Source organism: Euleptes europaea, chromosome 2, assembly GCF_029931775.1.
Source record: "Euleptes europaea isolate rEulEur1 chromosome 2, rEulEur1.hap1, whole genome shotgun sequence".
In the NCBI taxonomy this organism is placed as follows: Eukaryota; Metazoa; Chordata; class Lepidosauria; order Squamata; family Sphaerodactylidae; genus Euleptes; species Euleptes europaea.
In genome coordinates this window covers 12,683,894-12,700,500 of record NC_079313.1, presented here as the reverse complement: position 1 = coordinate 12,700,500, position 16,607 = coordinate 12,683,894, and the positions used below count along the sequence as shown (strand labels likewise).

Below are 16,607 nucleotides of genomic sequence, written 5' to 3'. Positions count from 1 at the left end.
CATTTGTTACGGGGGCCAGATATGACATAAATGTCACTTGGTCGGGCCGAGCCTTGCCTCGCCAGCCCAGATCGAGAGTGGGGGGGGGAGGGGTGGCTAACTCGGTTGGCTCGCTGGCCGGATAAGAGCTCTAAAAGGGCTGGATCCGGCCTGCGGGTCTTATGCTTGATACCCCTGGGTTAGAGTGTCGGAAAAGAACCTGGGAGACCTAGGGTCAAATCCCCACTCTGCCATGGAAGCCTTCTGGGTGACCGTGGGCCAGGCACACAATCATCAGCCTAACCTACCTCAGAGGGTTGTTCTGAGGATAAAATGGAGGCAAGAACAATGTAAGACGCTTTTGGTGCCCCTTAGGGAGAAAAGGCTGGTTATAAATTAAGTCAATAAATAAGTAAAAATATAAAATTTAATTTAACAGATGATTTAATAGAAAATCATAATTTTTGCAAGAAGATTCAGAATGGCAAGTGGATCGTAAATAATGATATCGCAATTGGTATCTTCTTCTTGAGAGCCAGCATGGTGTAGTGGTTAAGAGCTGACTCTAATCTGGAGAACCAGGTAGTAGTTGTCATAGTAGTAGTAGTAGTTCTAGTGGTAATAGTGTTGTTGTTGTTGGTGGTCTTGTGTGGGTGGTAGTGTGTTGTCGTTATTACTGATGATAATGACTATTATGGTAATTATTATTATGATAATGTATCTTGAATGATACCAAGGGGTGGAGAAACCAGGTAGCCAACGAACTTGAGGCATTGCTTTGAAATGCTGAGGTAAGGGAAAGAGACCCCATGGTCTCCTGTGCTGAAGTTGACCCCCAATATTTTACCCCTACATTATAATTCCCCTGTTATGGAACAGATTACATTTCCTGAGTATTTGGGGTCATGGGAGTGGTTCCTATGCCTTTGCATCTTTGTGAGGTGGGGCTTTGAGCACAAGAAACAACTCTCATTTCTCTTGCTGTTGTCATCCAGATATCGACGAGTGCGAGGATAACCCGGATATCTGCGATGGAGGCCAGTGTACCAACATCCCAGGGGAATATCGGTGCCTCTGCTTTGACGGATTCATGGCTTCCTTGGACATGAAGACATGTATAGGTAAAGAAAAGGCCTGGAGAGCCGTGTGGGTGCCAAATGTAATGGGTGGAGATTTGTTAAAGTCTGTGCATTGGTCACTAGATATTTATTTATTTACTTTCTCGTTGAGACTCCAGGCAGATTACAGAATATAAAACAGGGCATTCAGACAGCATAAAACAACCAGCGAACAATACAATAGGGCTAGCAGTATAGAATGAGTGAACAATGCAAATAAAACTACCTGAGACAAGGTATGCTGTAAACCGGGGTGGGCAGCCTTTTTGAGCCTGTGGGCACCTTTGGAAGTTTGACACTGCACAGTGGGCGCAGCCACAAAATGACTCCCACAGGAAGTGGAGACAGCCATACCATGGCTGCTGCAGCTTATCTTCAGTAGCATAATGAAGATACTTGTGTTGTGGTGGCAGCTGCTAAGCAACATTTTTAAAAATCTGCACAGCCAGCCAAATCTCCATTAGCCAATCAGAAGCCTTGCTGGGCAAAAGCTCCACCTGGCTCTGCCCACTTTCCAAAAAACCAGGAAAGGTGTTGGTGGGTGGCATCTTGGGGATCCCTTCTGGTATCAATACAGAAAGAAATAAGACAAAGCAGTAAATGCAGGTGGATAGGGTTGCCTTGAGTCGGAAGCAACTTGACGGTACTTAACACACACACACACACTTACAAGGCAGACAATGTATGTATGTTGAATAGATAGTGAGTAATATCTATAATAAAGAGCCCCATGGTGCAGAGTGGTAAGCTGCAGTACTGCAGTCAAAAGCTCTGCTCACGACCTGAGCTCGATCCCAACGGAAGTTGGTTTCAGGTAGCCGGCTCAAGGTTGACTCAGCCTTCCATCCTTCCAAGGTCGGTAAAATGAGTACCCGGCTTGCTGGGGGTAAAGGGAAGACGACTGGGGAAGGCACTGGCAAACCACCCCGTAAACAAAGTCTGCCTAGAAAATGTTGGGATCTGACGTCACCTCATGGGTCAGGAATGACCCAGTGCTTGCACAGGGGACCTTTACCTTTACCTTTTTAATATCTATTTAGTGTTAGGCATGCATACATTGTATGTTTATTTTTATTTTTTGTTTTGTTCTCTTTGCGTATCTTAAAAATAATTTAATTTTTTTTTAAGAATCATAGACAGGACTTTCATATCTACGGGTCCGCCTCTCCTGGAATACCCCACAAAGATCTTTACAATCGTCTGATAATAACCTACTGGTGGTCCCTGGCCCTAAGGGTGTGTGGCTGTTCTTGACGAGAGCCAGGGTCTTTTCGGCCCTGGCCCCGGCCTGGTGGAATGCTCTGTCTGGCAACATCAGGGCCCTGTGAGACCTTAAAGAGTTCTGCAGGGCCTGCAAGACAGAGCTATTCTGCGAGGCCTGTAGTTGAGGGCAGCCGCGGGTACCATCTTTGCTGGCCTCCCTATTCCCCTCCTTTTATATCATTTTATGTCAACTGAGGGGTAATCCTGCTGCCTCTCTCCAGCAACATGAGTGGTATTGAGGCGCCATCTGTAGTTTTTGTAGTTTTTAAGTTTAATTGGGATTTTATTGTTTTAAATTTAGACTTTTGGGTTAATTTTTATCATTGATTATATTGATGTATTTTATATGATGTTACCCACTCTGAGCCTGGCTTCGGCTGGGGAGCGCGGGCTATAACTCGCAAAAAAATAATAATAATTTAAATAAATAAATAAATAAATTATAAGGTGCCCTCCTTATTTGCAAGGGGTAAATGATAGAGCAGGAATGATATTCAAATGCCATTGTACAAAATCATAGGTGGAAGAATAGAATATTTCCCAGCTTCCCCCTTCACAGGGATGGGATGTTTGGGGCCAGGGAAAGGACAGCAGATGTCTGAAAAGCATCCAAAGGGCTGAAGCAAAGGTTCTTGAGATAATGAGCACCTGGTAATACTCATGAGTTGTCTTTGGGGACAAGGGGTGTTGCGGGCAGCCCTGGATTTGGGCGAGGGTTCTTCTGAATGTGTTTATCTCCCCCCCTGCAGATGTGAACGAGTGTGACCTGAACCCCAACATCTGCTTGCACGGGGACTGTGAAAACACCAAAGGGTCATTCATCTGTCACTGCCAGCTTGGTTACTTCGTCAAGAAAGGCACGACGGGTTGTACAGGTAGGGGAGATCCGGGGTGGGAGGTGAGGATCAGGGTTCTCTCTCCAGGGTATGTTGGCCTACCATTGCTGCCCGCGCCCAGCAAATGGTGTCCACAGTATACTGCCCCTGAAAATGGAGGTTCCACTCAATGCCCAAAAGGCTGGTGCTGAGGGCTGTTCTGTGGGGCATACTGAGAAAGGGGCAAGCTGATGTTTTGCTTGAGAATAAGATAAAGGAGCAGGAGATGCAAAAGAAATCTATAAAATTATGAGCAGACAGGTGGGAGGAGAGAAATCTGAGGGAGAACTATCTGAAGGTCTCTACTGTATGATGCCAAAGTTCCATCTAAGACCAGTATCCTGTTACTAACAGTGGCCAGCCAGATACTTCTGGACAGTCCTCAAGCCGCACTGAAAGACAACAATCCTCCCCTGTTTATCCCCCGATTTTTGGTCCCCCAGGTAGATTGCTGCTGCACGTGGAGGCTCCATTAATCTGTTGGGCCTGATAGCTAGTGATAGGCTTTCTCCCCCCACCCATGGCTTTGCACAATTCCCCTGTGAAGGCCATCTAATCTAATAGCCCTCACTGCCTCCTTTGCAGGGAATTCCCTAAGCTAACTCAGTGTTGTTTACACCAAATTTTACGGGACTTGAGTTCATTCTAGGAAACTAGCTGGCTGAAGATTCAGCACAGGGCAAAAGAAGCAATTTTTTTTGGTACAGTACCTTTTGTGGCACTCACATGCCCCTTGGCCAGAACTCACCCTCCCCTCTCCCTGACAGATGTTGATGAGTGTGAGATCGGTGCGCACAACTGTGACATGCATGCTTCCTGTATCAACATCCCCGGGAGCTTCAGGTGCAAGTGCCGGACCGGATGGCTGGGCGAAGGCCTGAAGTGCAACGGTGAGTGTACAGAGGCAGGGAATCATAGAATCATAAAGTTGGAAGGGACCACCATGGTCATCTAGTCCAACCCTCTCCACAAAGAAAAAGGCAAGGAGGCAGCTAGTGATTCTATTTACTGATTTATTTAGGCACTTTCACACAGGCTGAATAATGCAGTTTCGATCCACTTCCAATGCCCTTTCACAATCGTTGGCAAGTGAATTTTGCTGTTCACACTCTAAAATCCAGTTGCAAAGTGCACTGAGAGTGGATTGGAAGTACATTTTTCAGCCTGCGTGAAAGCGCCATATGCATAGTCTTCTCTCCCCAGTGGGGACTCCAAGTGGCTTATAGCGTTGTTCTCCCCTCTTCCATTGTATCTTCACAACAAGGGGCTTTTCCGCATTTTCATTTTCCTCTCTTCTAAGTTCCTGTTTCTTCGGGGGTGGGGTTTCCTGTTCTGCACATGTTTTGCTCCCTCTAGTGGTCGATTTGGTATTGCACTGGTTTATGTCCAGCATAACTTCCTGCAGATTTAACTTGCAGGTTTTTATGCCAAACATAAACCTGTGTGATATTGAATCAACCACTGGAGGGAGCAAAACACATGCAGAACAGGATAACCCCCCCCCCCAAAGAAACAGGAACTTAGAAGTGAGGAAAATGAGAATGCGGAAAAGCCCGAGATTGAGCACATGCAAAGTGTTATTTCTCCTTCGCTAAACTCGTATGTATTTTTCCATCTCCAAACACAGATTTCTGGGTTTAGATTTAAAGGCCTGGTTCTCATTGAGGCTGGTTTAAAAAAAATCCTAGCACATAGAAATCTAGCATGTAAAAGAAAATGCTCAACTAGAACTGCTTTCAGTGGTGTGCTAGATTTCTGTGGGCTGGGATTATGAGTCTTCCACTGTAAAAATATTTCTTGCACATAAGAAGTAGAATGTCAACAGAAAGGCTAAGATGTGACTCTAAGCTGTGACTCTGCCACACTAGTTTTCTATTTGTAGGGAGTACAGTTCTTCTCCATGCACAAACGTTTCCTGAACATAGCAAGTTGGCCTTCCTGAACATAGCTTGTCACTTAGGCTTTGTTTCTGTGTTGAAATTCTCTCCACATAGAAAAGCAGAGTGTCAGGGAGAAGGCTAGGATAGACTCTTCTTAACTAACAAGCTAGCTTTCTGCATACAGGAAATTTGAGTGCTCCCCTGAGTGTGTGAATTTGCTGCTAAGGGGTCATAGAATCATAGAATCAGAGTTGGAAGGGGCCATACGGGCCATCTAGTCCAACCCCCTGCTCAATTAAGGATCAACCTAGAGCATCCCTGATAATTGTTTTTAAATTGGGTGTCTGAGTCTGCTTGGCACTCTCTCTCTCTCTCTCTCTCTCCCCCCCCCACCTCTGCTCCCCCCAGACCTGGATGAGTGCGCCACAGAAGCACATAGCTGCAACTTGAATGCCAATTGCCTGAACACCCCAGGATCATACCGCTGTGCCTGCCGGGAAGGTTTCAACGGAGACGGTTTCTCCTGCTCAGGTACATTAGTTTTTTTCTTCTGGACCCCAAGCTGGGACAAAGGGACAGGATTTGCTTGGAAGGAATACATCAGGGGTTTCAAACATACGGCCCATGGGCCAGATCCAGCCCCTGGAGAGCTCTCCTCCGGCCCGCAAGCCAGCCGAGGCAGCCCTCCCCGCCTGTCAGCCCTTGACCAAGCCCGAACCAATAACCACGACAAGAGACACGCTGGTCCAAGGAAGATGGTTTATTGGTAGCATAGGTAAACAGAACATACAGGAACTAAGACAGCAATGGAGGGCACTGGGATACACTTGACTATATAAAAGCATAGAAAAAAGCATTCAGCATTCAGCAGCCCAGGACAGGCTAAAGAGATTACAATTTCAAAACAGTCTAGAGATGCCTCCGTTTTCACGGAGTACCGTCTACTTCAAAGAGTCCAAAAATGCAAAACAATCCTTGGGAGCAAGTTGGTGGAAAAGCGAAACTGAGATACAGGCCTGACATTCTGCTCCCCTTAGGGCCCCCTCCCAGTCGGCGAGGGGGATGGTTTATCGGGGTAGGCGGTGTGGAAGGCGTGCACCAAGTCCGGGGCGGGGACATCTCGTCCCTTCACCCATTCATCATAGGCAGGGGGGGAAGTGTTTCCAACGAACCAGATACTGTAGAGACCCATGACGTATGCGAGAGTCTAAAATCTTAGTCACTTCGAAATGTTCCTCCCCCCCCCCACCATCACAGGCTGCTCAGGGGGCGGGTGCCAATCTGAGGAGGCGACATGAGGTTTGAGGAGACTAACATGGAAAACAGGGTGGATACGCTTCAGGGTTTTCGGAAGAGCCAGTTCTACAGTGACGGGGTTAATTATCCGGGCGATGGGATATGGCCTCACGTACTTGGCACTGAGTTTATGGCACGGTCGGGTGGACCGCAGATTTTTGGTGGAAAGGTACACTAAGTCGCCCACTTGAAAATCTTTACTGGGAGAACAATGTTTATCGGCTTGAGCTTTGTATTTGCGTTTGGCCCTGTCTAGATTTTTGACTAGCCAGGGCCAGGTGTTGCGGATGGCTTGAGTCCAGGCATCCACCTCGATACTTCCCTCCACCCCCGTCATATCCACATGAGCAATGGGGCCAAAATCTTGACCGTACACTACATAGAATGGACTAAACCCAGTAGACTGATGCACAGCATTATTGTAAGCATATTCTGCAAAAGGCAACAATTCAACCCAATCATCCTGATGGTAATTGACATAACAATGTAAATAACACTCCAGGACAGCATCAACATGTTCAGTTTGCCCATCCGTTTGGGGGTGATCAGCGCTAGATAAACCCTGTTCCACCCCCACCAACTTGAGAAATGCCTTCCAAAATTTAGCCGCGTAGGTACTTCCGCGGTCGCAAATTATCTTACGCGGAAAGGAATGTAGATGGACAACATGTGACAGGAAAAGGCGGGCCAACCTGGGGGCAGACGGAATACCTGCACATGGAACCAAATGTACTTGTTTGGAAAATAAATCAGTAATAACCCAAAGTACAGTTTTTCCTTCACTCAGAGGGAGATCAGTCATGAAATCCATGCCAATCACTTCCCAGGGTCTGCTGGGAATTTCCAGTGGCTGTAGAAGTCCCGGAGGCTTACCCTAGGATCGTTTGACAGTGGCACAAATGGGACAACTGCGAATAAAGGAATCCACATCAGTACGCATGCCCACCCACCAAAATTGCCTGCGTAACAAGTGAAGGGTCTTTAGGAAACCGAAATGTCCCGCTGTTTTAGCTCCATGAGCTAATTGCAGGACTTCTCTTCTAAGCACTTTAGGCACATACAGTTTTGAGTCCTTGTACAAACATCCACTCCGTTCAAGCAAGCCTTGGGGTAGAGCTTGAGCGGAGCGTTCAGCCAGGCATTGAGTACGAAGGGAGTCTAGGAAAGAATTGGACAGGATCACTCCCCTCCCACAGGAGAGGAGGGATCCGGAGCCGCTGGCGGTGGAGATGGAGGAGGGGGACTGCGGGTGCTGCGGAGTCGGCGCAGGCTGATTTGGGGAGGGAGGTGGTTCTCCTGAGCCCGATGCTCTGCTGTCCATTGCTTGGGTCTGGGATTGGAGCAGAGTTTGGGACCGCGTTTTTACCGCCAGGACGGGCAGAGCCGCTTTGTGCGCCGTTGTGAATAAAGAGTCCGTGGGACGGTCAATCTTTACTGGATATTGAGGCAACCTGGAAAGAGCGTCAGCAAGCACGTTCTGTTTCCCAGGTACATGTTTAAGTATAAAACGGAATTGGGCAAAGAAGTCAGCCCAACGCTGTTGTTTCGCGGACAGTTTGTGGGTCCCCGTGAGGGCCTCTAGATTTTTGTGATAGGTCCAGACCTCAAAGGGGACCCCGGACCCCTCCAAAAACTGCCTCCATAGGGTGAGGGCATGATGAACGGCCGCTGCTTCCTTCTCCCAAATCGGCCAATTCAATTGAGCATGCGCAAACTTCTTGGAAACGTAAGCACAGGGGTGGAGAAGTCTGTCAGCCCCCCTCTGGAGAAGAGCCCCCCCCCCATGGCCACATCGGATGCATCCACTTGCACAACAAACATTTGGTTCGGGTTGGGGTGCTGCAGCACCGGTTCGGAAGTGAAAAGTCGTTTGAGGGCTGTGAAAGCGGTTTGACATTGATTAGTGCAAAGTACCTTGGCGGTGGGTAACGTAGCTGAGGCTCCTTTGCCTTTAGTTTTAAGGAGGTCGGTGATTGGCAGTGCCACTTGAGCAAAGTTGGGAATGAAATCACGGTAGAAATTGGCAAAGCCTAGAAACTGCTGCACTTGCTTACGAGTGGAGGGAGGTGTCCAGTCAAGAACCGCTTGCACCTTAGCAGGGTCCATGCTGAGGCCCCGATGTGAAATGATGTACCCCAAAAACGTTAGTTGTTCTTGGTGGAACTCGCATTTAGACAACTTAGCATAGAGTTGATGATCCCGGAGACGTTGCAATACTTCTCTAACTAGAGTAACGTGTTCTTCCATGGATTTAGAATAAATAAGGATGTCATCAAGATAAACTACCACACCATGATATAATAAGTCATGGAGGATCTCATTAATGAGTTGCATGAAGACCCCCGGGGCCCCTTTTAACCCGAAAGGCATCACAAGAAATTCATACATGCCGAAGCAGCTAGAAAAGGCTGTGAGGGGTTCATCCCCGTCACGAATCCGAACCCGGTAATAAGCTTCGACTAAGTCCAATTTGGTGAAAATATGCCCCTCCTGTAGTTGTCCTAAGATGTCCGAAATCAATGGGATAGGATAGGCGTTAGTCTGGGTAACTGCGTTGAGCTTTCGGAAGTCTATACACAAACGCAAATCACCTTCTTTCTTACGGACAAAGAAAGCGGGGGCTGAATTAGGGGCGGTTGACGGCCGAATGAATCCCCGAGCAAGATTTTTATCCAAAAAGTCTCGCAACCCAGCGCGCTCGGAGATGCTCATAGGGTAAATCTTGCTCTTGGACAGTGTGCAGTCTTTCATAACTTCAATGGCACAGTCCGTGGCACGATGGGGGGGGGGGTAAGGCATCGCATTCTTTCATGTCAAAAACATCTGCAAAGTCTTGGTATACTTCAGGTAAAGGCGTTGGCACTACTGTATCAGAGGTTAAGGCAGGCGCGGGTGGAGGTACAACCGCGAGTTCACGTCGGTGTTGTTCACATTTAGTGCTGGCGAACGTAATTGTGTCAACGTCCCAATCTATGTAAGGGCTATGACCCTTAAGCCAATTAATTCCCAGAACAACTTTGTATCGGATGGGAGCGATGGTAAAGTCTATTTGCTCCCAATGGGAACCAATACCCATCGCTATTCCCCGTGTGCGACGGTCGACTGGCCCCCCTCTAAACTGGCTGCTGTCCATTTGGGCGAATTGGATGGGGGCCGGTAGTTCTTCGGATTTGACTTTTAGGGCTGCAAACGTGGCCTCATTAATTAAAGTGCGTCCGCAGCCGGAGTCTATGAGAGCTTTGACACGTATTTGGGGGGCCTTCTTGTAACTTTGTAGCACTACATCCACATAAACAGTGTTTTCCACTTCACTCACCTTGACAGGAGCCTTGGGTTTTGCAGGAGATTCTGCAGGGGTCTGTGGGGACGCTCCACTCACCACAGACCGTGCCCGTTTTTTGACAGATCGAGAGGGGTTTCCAGATTAAGGGCTGGGGAATTCCATTGATTATCCTCGTCGGAAGAAGGAGAGTTGTCCCCCACTGGGGCACTTGTAATCCGAGACCCTACGGGGTCGATTGGTGCGGGGAGGTTAGACGATTCTTCGAAGTGAAGTGCAGAGGGTGTGGGTCGTCCCGGTGCTGCGCTGCGGGCGGCCGCGGTGCCTCTGCGTTGAGGTCGTCCTCGAGCTCAAGGCGGCATGCTTGGGCAAGTGGTTTCTGGGCGTTGAGGGCAAGTCGCTGCAAAGTGAGCCATTCCCTCGCAAACGAGACAAGCTCCTCTCTGGAAACGGGACTCGCGATCCAGAGGGAGCCGGGTGGGTCTTTGCGGGTTGGGAGTTGAAGGTTTGGTGGACGGCTTTTGTCCACCTTTCTCCTTAGCTCTATTTCGGACTAGCGAAACAAACCGCTGGCGGCTTTCAACTTCCTCAGCCGCCACTCGAGCATCATCCACCAACCGGTCGAGGGTCTGGAGGTCTTGGCAGGCGTTGGCAGCGTCAGACATCCAGGGGACCGTTGCAACTAGAGAATGCCATTGAGCCTGAACAAGCCCATTTAAGTGACTAACTTCCGTGTTAGTTCGAAATAGTTCGGCTATAACATCCCGTACAAGGTCGGGGTCGTCGGGCGGCGTTCTCAACGGAAGGGACCACGGATGGAAGCCTTCCAGGGCTCCAAAGGGACCAAGCCCGAACCAATAACCACGACAAGAGACACACTGGTCCAAGGAAGATGGTTTACTGGTAGCATAGGTAAACAGAGCATACGGGAACTAAGACAGCAATGGAGGGCACTGGGATACACTTGACTATATAAAAGCATAGAAAAAAGCATTCAGCAGCCCAGGACAGGCTAAAGAGATTACAATTTCAAAACAGTCTAGAGATGCCTCCGTTCTCATGGAGTACCGTCTACTTCAAAGAGTCCAAAAATGCAAAACAATCCTTGGGAGCAAGTTGGTGGAAAAGCGAAACTGAGATACAGGCCTGACACCGCCCCACTCTCAATCTGGGCTGGTGAGGCATGGGCCCGGCTTGACTGCGTGTCATATCTGGCCCTTGTAACAGTTGAGTTCGACACCCCTGGCATAAATTATAGCCCTTGGCCAACTCTAGGCAGAGGAAGACAGCAGTGGTCAGGGCTTGAGCCGAGCGCGCAGAGAGCATTTACAAGCGTTCCTTGGAATGTTCGCAAAAATCACTGGCCATCTGCACCAGGAGTACTGGTCTGTAAGTAAGGCTGGTCTGTATTCTAGGCCTTGGCCCTAAGAAGGTGAGTGCTGAAGCCTCTTAGCTGAAGCCTCATCATGCATGGTGCAGTTGGAACAAGATTGCATGCAAGATTGGGGAGAGGATTTGGCTCAATGGTAGAGCATCTGCTTGGCATGCAGAAGGTCCCAGGTTCAATCTCCGCCATCTCCAGTTCAAGGGACTAGGCAGACAGGTGATGTGAAAGACCCCTGCCTGAGATCCTGGAGAGCCTCTGCCAGTCTAAGTAGACCAGAACCTGAGCTGTTTTTCTAAGTTTCACTTCAGAGAAGGCATAGATCTTAGATGGTACAGAATTACAGTTCTTAGATTATATACACAATTACAGATCAGTTCCCAGAGCTTCTTATAGATGTTTCTATTCTGACTCTGTTGCCTATTTAACAAGGAAGTTGGAGATCATACAATCTCTCTTCCCCAGAGAAACACAGAAGTATGGAGATTTCTCCTCAAATCTCTCTTCCAGTTCTCACCATAGATATACCCTACTTCTGTGGCAGTAATCACTTAACAACACCCTGAATTTTGGAATATCTCCTTCCCAGAGCCTGATCCCTTCCAGTGACCTGAGAAAGGGCCCTTTTCCTCCCAATCTCTGCCTGTCACTCCATAGGATTTGCTTAGGCAAATCTGAACCCTCAAGTTCCCGAGTCAAACACAGATACTGAATACATAGATTACCAAAACCAGAATTCCTTTCTTCAGAACAGAGAGAGTTCCTTAGCTCTACCCACTCCTTTTCTCTGAGCTTCTCTCGAAGACTAACTCTTCGTTCATCACAATAATACATACTGTATTTTTTGCTCCATAAGACACACTTTTTTCCTCCTCAAAAGTGAGGGGAAATGTCTGTGCGTCTTATGGAGCGAATGTGTGTGAATCCGGCCCCCGGGGAGAAGGGCAAAGCTGCAAGAGGCCCTGGGAGCCACGGCCGACCCCGGGCCCAGCGCAGAGCCGGCACGCCCTGGGAGCCGGTGTCAGCGAAGGCACCCAGTCAGGCCCCGGTTAAGCAAGCTCCGTGTTCTTGCCCCCTCCCTCCCGGTCTCGTGGGAAAGTTTCTTCAGTTCGAGAGGAAGGGGCGAAGGCCAGAGGCAGTAATACTTCCACTTCAAAGCCTTCCTATTGTAAATCAACTATCTGTTCTCAAGGTGTCAATTCTGCCAGAAACCTGGCACCTCTAGAAGCTTGAAAGAACCCTGATGTTTTGCATTTCAAAGATCACGTGTAATCAATTCTAGTGTGTGTTCCCTATAAAGATAGCCTGTATTTTCCCCATCGGTATTCTGACTTTAAGTTTGTATAGATCTACTGAACCCGTTTGCTTTCTTAATAAAACTTTAAACTTTCTGCAACGTCTGGAGTGGAGTTTATTATTGCTGAGATGCAACGAGGTACTGAAGTCTGACAGTAGGTCAGAATCACTGAATTCCTTAGCCTTCTTTTTTATTTTTGTGTTAGTAAATAGTTAGTGTTAGTATGTCTGGGCAATCCACACACTCGCTCCTTATGGGGAAGACCTCCGCCAGAGCGAAGAACGGGAGGCAACCCTCCTTATTGATCTTGGTCGGGAGGAAGCGACCCCGGAGCAGCGTCAGCCCGGGCTTCCCGACTTCCCTAGGATGCCAAGGTGAACCTCCTTGCCCACGCTAGCGGAGCAACGACAGAGGATTGGGGCCAACGAACGGGCGGCGTCGGATCCTTGTGGCGGTTTCTACCGGGGACCGCTGACTGCTTGTACGGTGAAAGGGGAGAGCGGAACCAAGAGGTCGTACCTAGAGAATGGTTGGAGGGGCCCTCGATCATCCGCATTCCGACCACCCCAGCCATCATCGCCACGGAGGAGACTACCCTGCTACGCGACCAGAATCAGCAGTTAACCCTACAGAACCGGGACCTGCAGGCGCAGCTGAGGGATTTGTCTGCAGAGGGATTTGTCTGCAGTTTTGGGGGTAGTGAGAGAGCTCGGACAGCCCTCGCAGCAACCACGAGCCGGCTCCCTACCTGCCGTGGAACCACCCGTCTATAGAGAGGCGCCCCTACCCAGGCGCCCTACTGCCAGAGAGCTGAAGGTGTCCTTCGACGGATCCAGCACTCAGCTATCCCATTTCCTGCTCCAAGTGTCCGGTTTCATGAAGGATCAAGGAGAGACCTTTCCCTCAGAGGAAGCCAGGGTCAGGTACATGATCAGCCTACTAGAGCCCAGCGCAGAGCCGGCACGCTCCGGGAGCCGGTGTCAGCGAGGGCACCCAGTCAGTCCCCGGTTAAGCAAGCTCCGTGTTCTTCCCCCCTCCCTCCCGGTCTCGTGGGAAAGTTTCTTCAGTTCGAGAGGAAGGGGCGAAGGCCAGAGGCAGTAATACTTCCACTTCAAAGCCTTCCTATTGTAAATCAACTATCTGTTTTCAAGGTGTCAATTCTGCCAGAAACCTGGCACCTCTAGGAGCTTGAAAGAACCCTGATGTTTTGCATTTCAAAGATCACGTGTAATCAATTCTAGTGAGTGTTCCCTATAAAGATAGCCTGTATTTTCCCCATCGGTATTCTGACCTTACGTTTGTATAGATCTACTGAACCCGTTTGCTTTCTCAATAAAACTTTAAACTCTCTGCAACGTCTGGAGTGGAGTTTATTATTGCTGAGATGCAACGAGGTACTGAAGTCTGACAGCCGGCTAGGAAGCTGCCAGCCAGCTGGGGGGTGGGAGGCCCCTCCAAGCAGCTGCCCAGCGCAGCGGGAGCCCAGCACGGAGCCCCCGTGCCCCGGGAGCCGGCTTTAAAGCCGCCAGCCAGCTGGAGGGCGGCAGGCCCCTCCCAGCCGCCCAGCGCAGCCTTGGGACCGGGAAGCACTAGGGGGAGGTTAAACTCCACCGCGCTGCCATCCCAGGCAGTGCAGAGCACTTTCAAAAAAACCCCGCCCGGCTTCTAGGGACTCCCTGGAAGCCCGACAGGGGGGGTTCTTTAAACTCCTCCGCGTTGCCATCCCAGGCAGCGCACTTTCAAGACCCCCCCGCCTGCCTTTTCCCGCCTTTAAAGACCTTGGAGTCCCAGGAAACTGGGCGGGGCTGTCTTTAAACTGCTCCGTGCTGCCTGGGCAGGCAGCGCAGAGCAGTTTAAACCCCCACCGCCCCCCTTCCCTGTCTCGAGGCTCAGCTGTTGGGCGGGTCCCCGGGAGCCTTGGGACCGGGAAGCGCGGGGGGGGGGGTGCGGAGGTTAAACTGCTCTGCACTGCCTGCCCAGGCAGCACAGAGCAGTTTAAACCCCCACCGCCCCCCTTCCCGGGAGTCCCGGGAAGGGGGCGGTGGGTCTTTAAACTGCTCTGCGCTGCCTGCCCAGGCAGTGCAGAGCCGTTTAACCTCCCCCCGCGCTTCCCGGTCCTGAGGCTCAGCTGTTGGGCTGTTGTTAAATACCCCCCTGCCCGGCTTCCAAGGAGTCCCTGGAAGCCGGGCGGGGGGGGGGTCTTCAAAGTTCTCCACGCTGCCATCCCAGGCAGCGCAGAGCAGTTTAAAGACCCCCACCCTCGCCGGGGTTCCAGGGACTCTGCGCTGCCTGGGATGGCAGCGCGGAGGAGTTTAAAGACCCCCCGCCAGGCTTCCAGGGAGTCCCTAGAAGCCGGGTGGGGGGGGTCTTGAAAATGCTCTGTGCTTCCTGGGATGGCAGCGTGGAGGAGTTTAAAGACCCGCCCCCGCTGAGCTTCCAGGGAGTTCCTAGAAGGCGGGGGGGTCTTGAAAGTGCTCTGCGCTGCCTGGGATGGCAGCATGGAGGAGTTTAAAGACCCCTCCGCCGGGCTTCCAGGGAGTCCCTAGAAGCCGGGTGGGGGGGGTCTTGAAAGTGCTCTGCACTACCTGGGATGGCAGCGAGGAGGAGTTTAAAGACCTGTTAGCTCTGTAAACCTGTAGATTTTTTCCAATAAATCAACTCTCTTTTGGACTCCTCGTCTACGGATGTTGTTTGTGGGATTACCACGGGGACAAGTGCTCACAAGAAACCACCCCCCGCCGGGCTTCCAGGGAGTCCCTAGAAGCCGGGCGGGGGGGGGTCTTGAAAGTGCTCTGCGCTGCCTGGGATGGCAGCACGGAGGAGTTTAAAGAACCCCCCCCCCGCTGAGCTTCCACGGAGTCCCTAGAAGCCGGGCGGGGGGGGTCTTGAAAGTGCTCTGCGCTGCCTGGGATGGCAACGTGGAGGATTTTAAGGACCCCCCGCCGGGCTTCCAGGGGCAGTACACCAAGAGGATGTGGCTAGGGAGAGGAAGACATCCGTCACATGAGAATTATGTCCAAGTCCCTGGCCATATCTCAAAGAACGTCGGGCGGGCCCCTGCCAGGTCACCATCAAGAATAATCTCTGATACCGGTGTCTCTTGGATGTTTAGACTTTAAGGATAATACAACTAGGCTCTGTAATGCCAAGAATAACTTAACCAAAGGGCAACTGCAAAACATAACATTCTTGTATCTCACAGCAGTGTACAGGTTGAGTATCCCTTATCTGCCTAGGACCAGAAGTGGTCCGTATTTCGGATGTTTCCATATATTGGAATATTTTGGATTTTTTGCATATACATAATGAGATATCTTGGGGATGGGACCCAAATTCATGTATGTTTTATGTACACTTTATACACATTGCCTGGCTGTAATTTTAAACAGTATTTTTAATAATTTTTTGTACATTGAACCATCAGAAAGCAAAGGTGTAAGTATCTCACCAGAAGTAGAAAAGAGCAAGAGTCCACTAGCACCTTAAAGACTAACAACATTTCTGGCAGGGTGTGGGCTTTCGTGAGCCACAGCTCACTTCTTCAGAAAGCTCAGACCCTGCCAGAAATTGTGTTAGTCTTTAAGGTGCTACTGGACTCTTGCTCTTTTCTACTGCTAGTGACAGACTAACACAGCTACCCATTGTGATCTATCTCACCAGAATGCCTGTATCAGCTGTTAAACAAGAACAACAGCAAACTAACAATGGCAGACTTTCCGTCTCCACCTACAATGCAGTGTACAATGAATTTAATTTTTTTAGGTGAGAGGAAACATTGAAAGCAGGCAGGTCGAATCTGCCTGCATGCCGGCTCGAAGGGTCTGGTTTTCGGATCAGTCCGGATATGAGATGTCCGGATAAGGGATACTCTACCTGTATTTGCAAAGGCTTATGGGAAGGAGAGCCAAAGATGAGACTCTCAAATAGGAACCATAGAGAGAAAAGGCCTAGTCTCAATACAGTAAAATCCCACAACAGGGAACATAGTTCTCCCAGCTACCTTGTAAATTACTAAAAAGGTAAAGGTAACGGTCCCCTGTGCAAGCACCGGGTCATTCCTGACCCATGGGGCGACATCACATCCTGACGTTTACTAGGCAGACTTTGTTTGTGGGGTGGTTTGCCAGTGCCTTCCCCAGTCATCTTCCCTTTACCCCCAGCAAGCTGGGTACTGGCTGAGTCAACCTTGAGCCGGCTACCTGAAACCGACTTCCGTCGGGATCGAACTCAGGTAG

General features: G+C 49.9%; 1 protein-coding gene across 1 annotated transcript in view; it reads left to right on the top strand.

The window, feature by feature from the left end:
* FBN3 (fibrillin 3) overlaps positions 1 to 16,607 on the top strand; it is a 183,004-nt gene that overhangs the window by 114,366 nt on the left and 52,031 nt on the right. The window contains exons 29-32 of the mRNA XM_056867588.1: positions 975 to 1,100; positions 3,110 to 3,235; positions 4,003 to 4,125; positions 5,524 to 5,646. Coding sequence (XP_056723566.1) covers positions 975 to 1,100; positions 3,110 to 3,235; positions 4,003 to 4,125; positions 5,524 to 5,646 — 498 coding nt within the window. The remainder of the gene's footprint in view (positions 1 to 974; positions 1,101 to 3,109; positions 3,236 to 4,002; positions 4,126 to 5,523; positions 5,647 to 16,607) is intronic.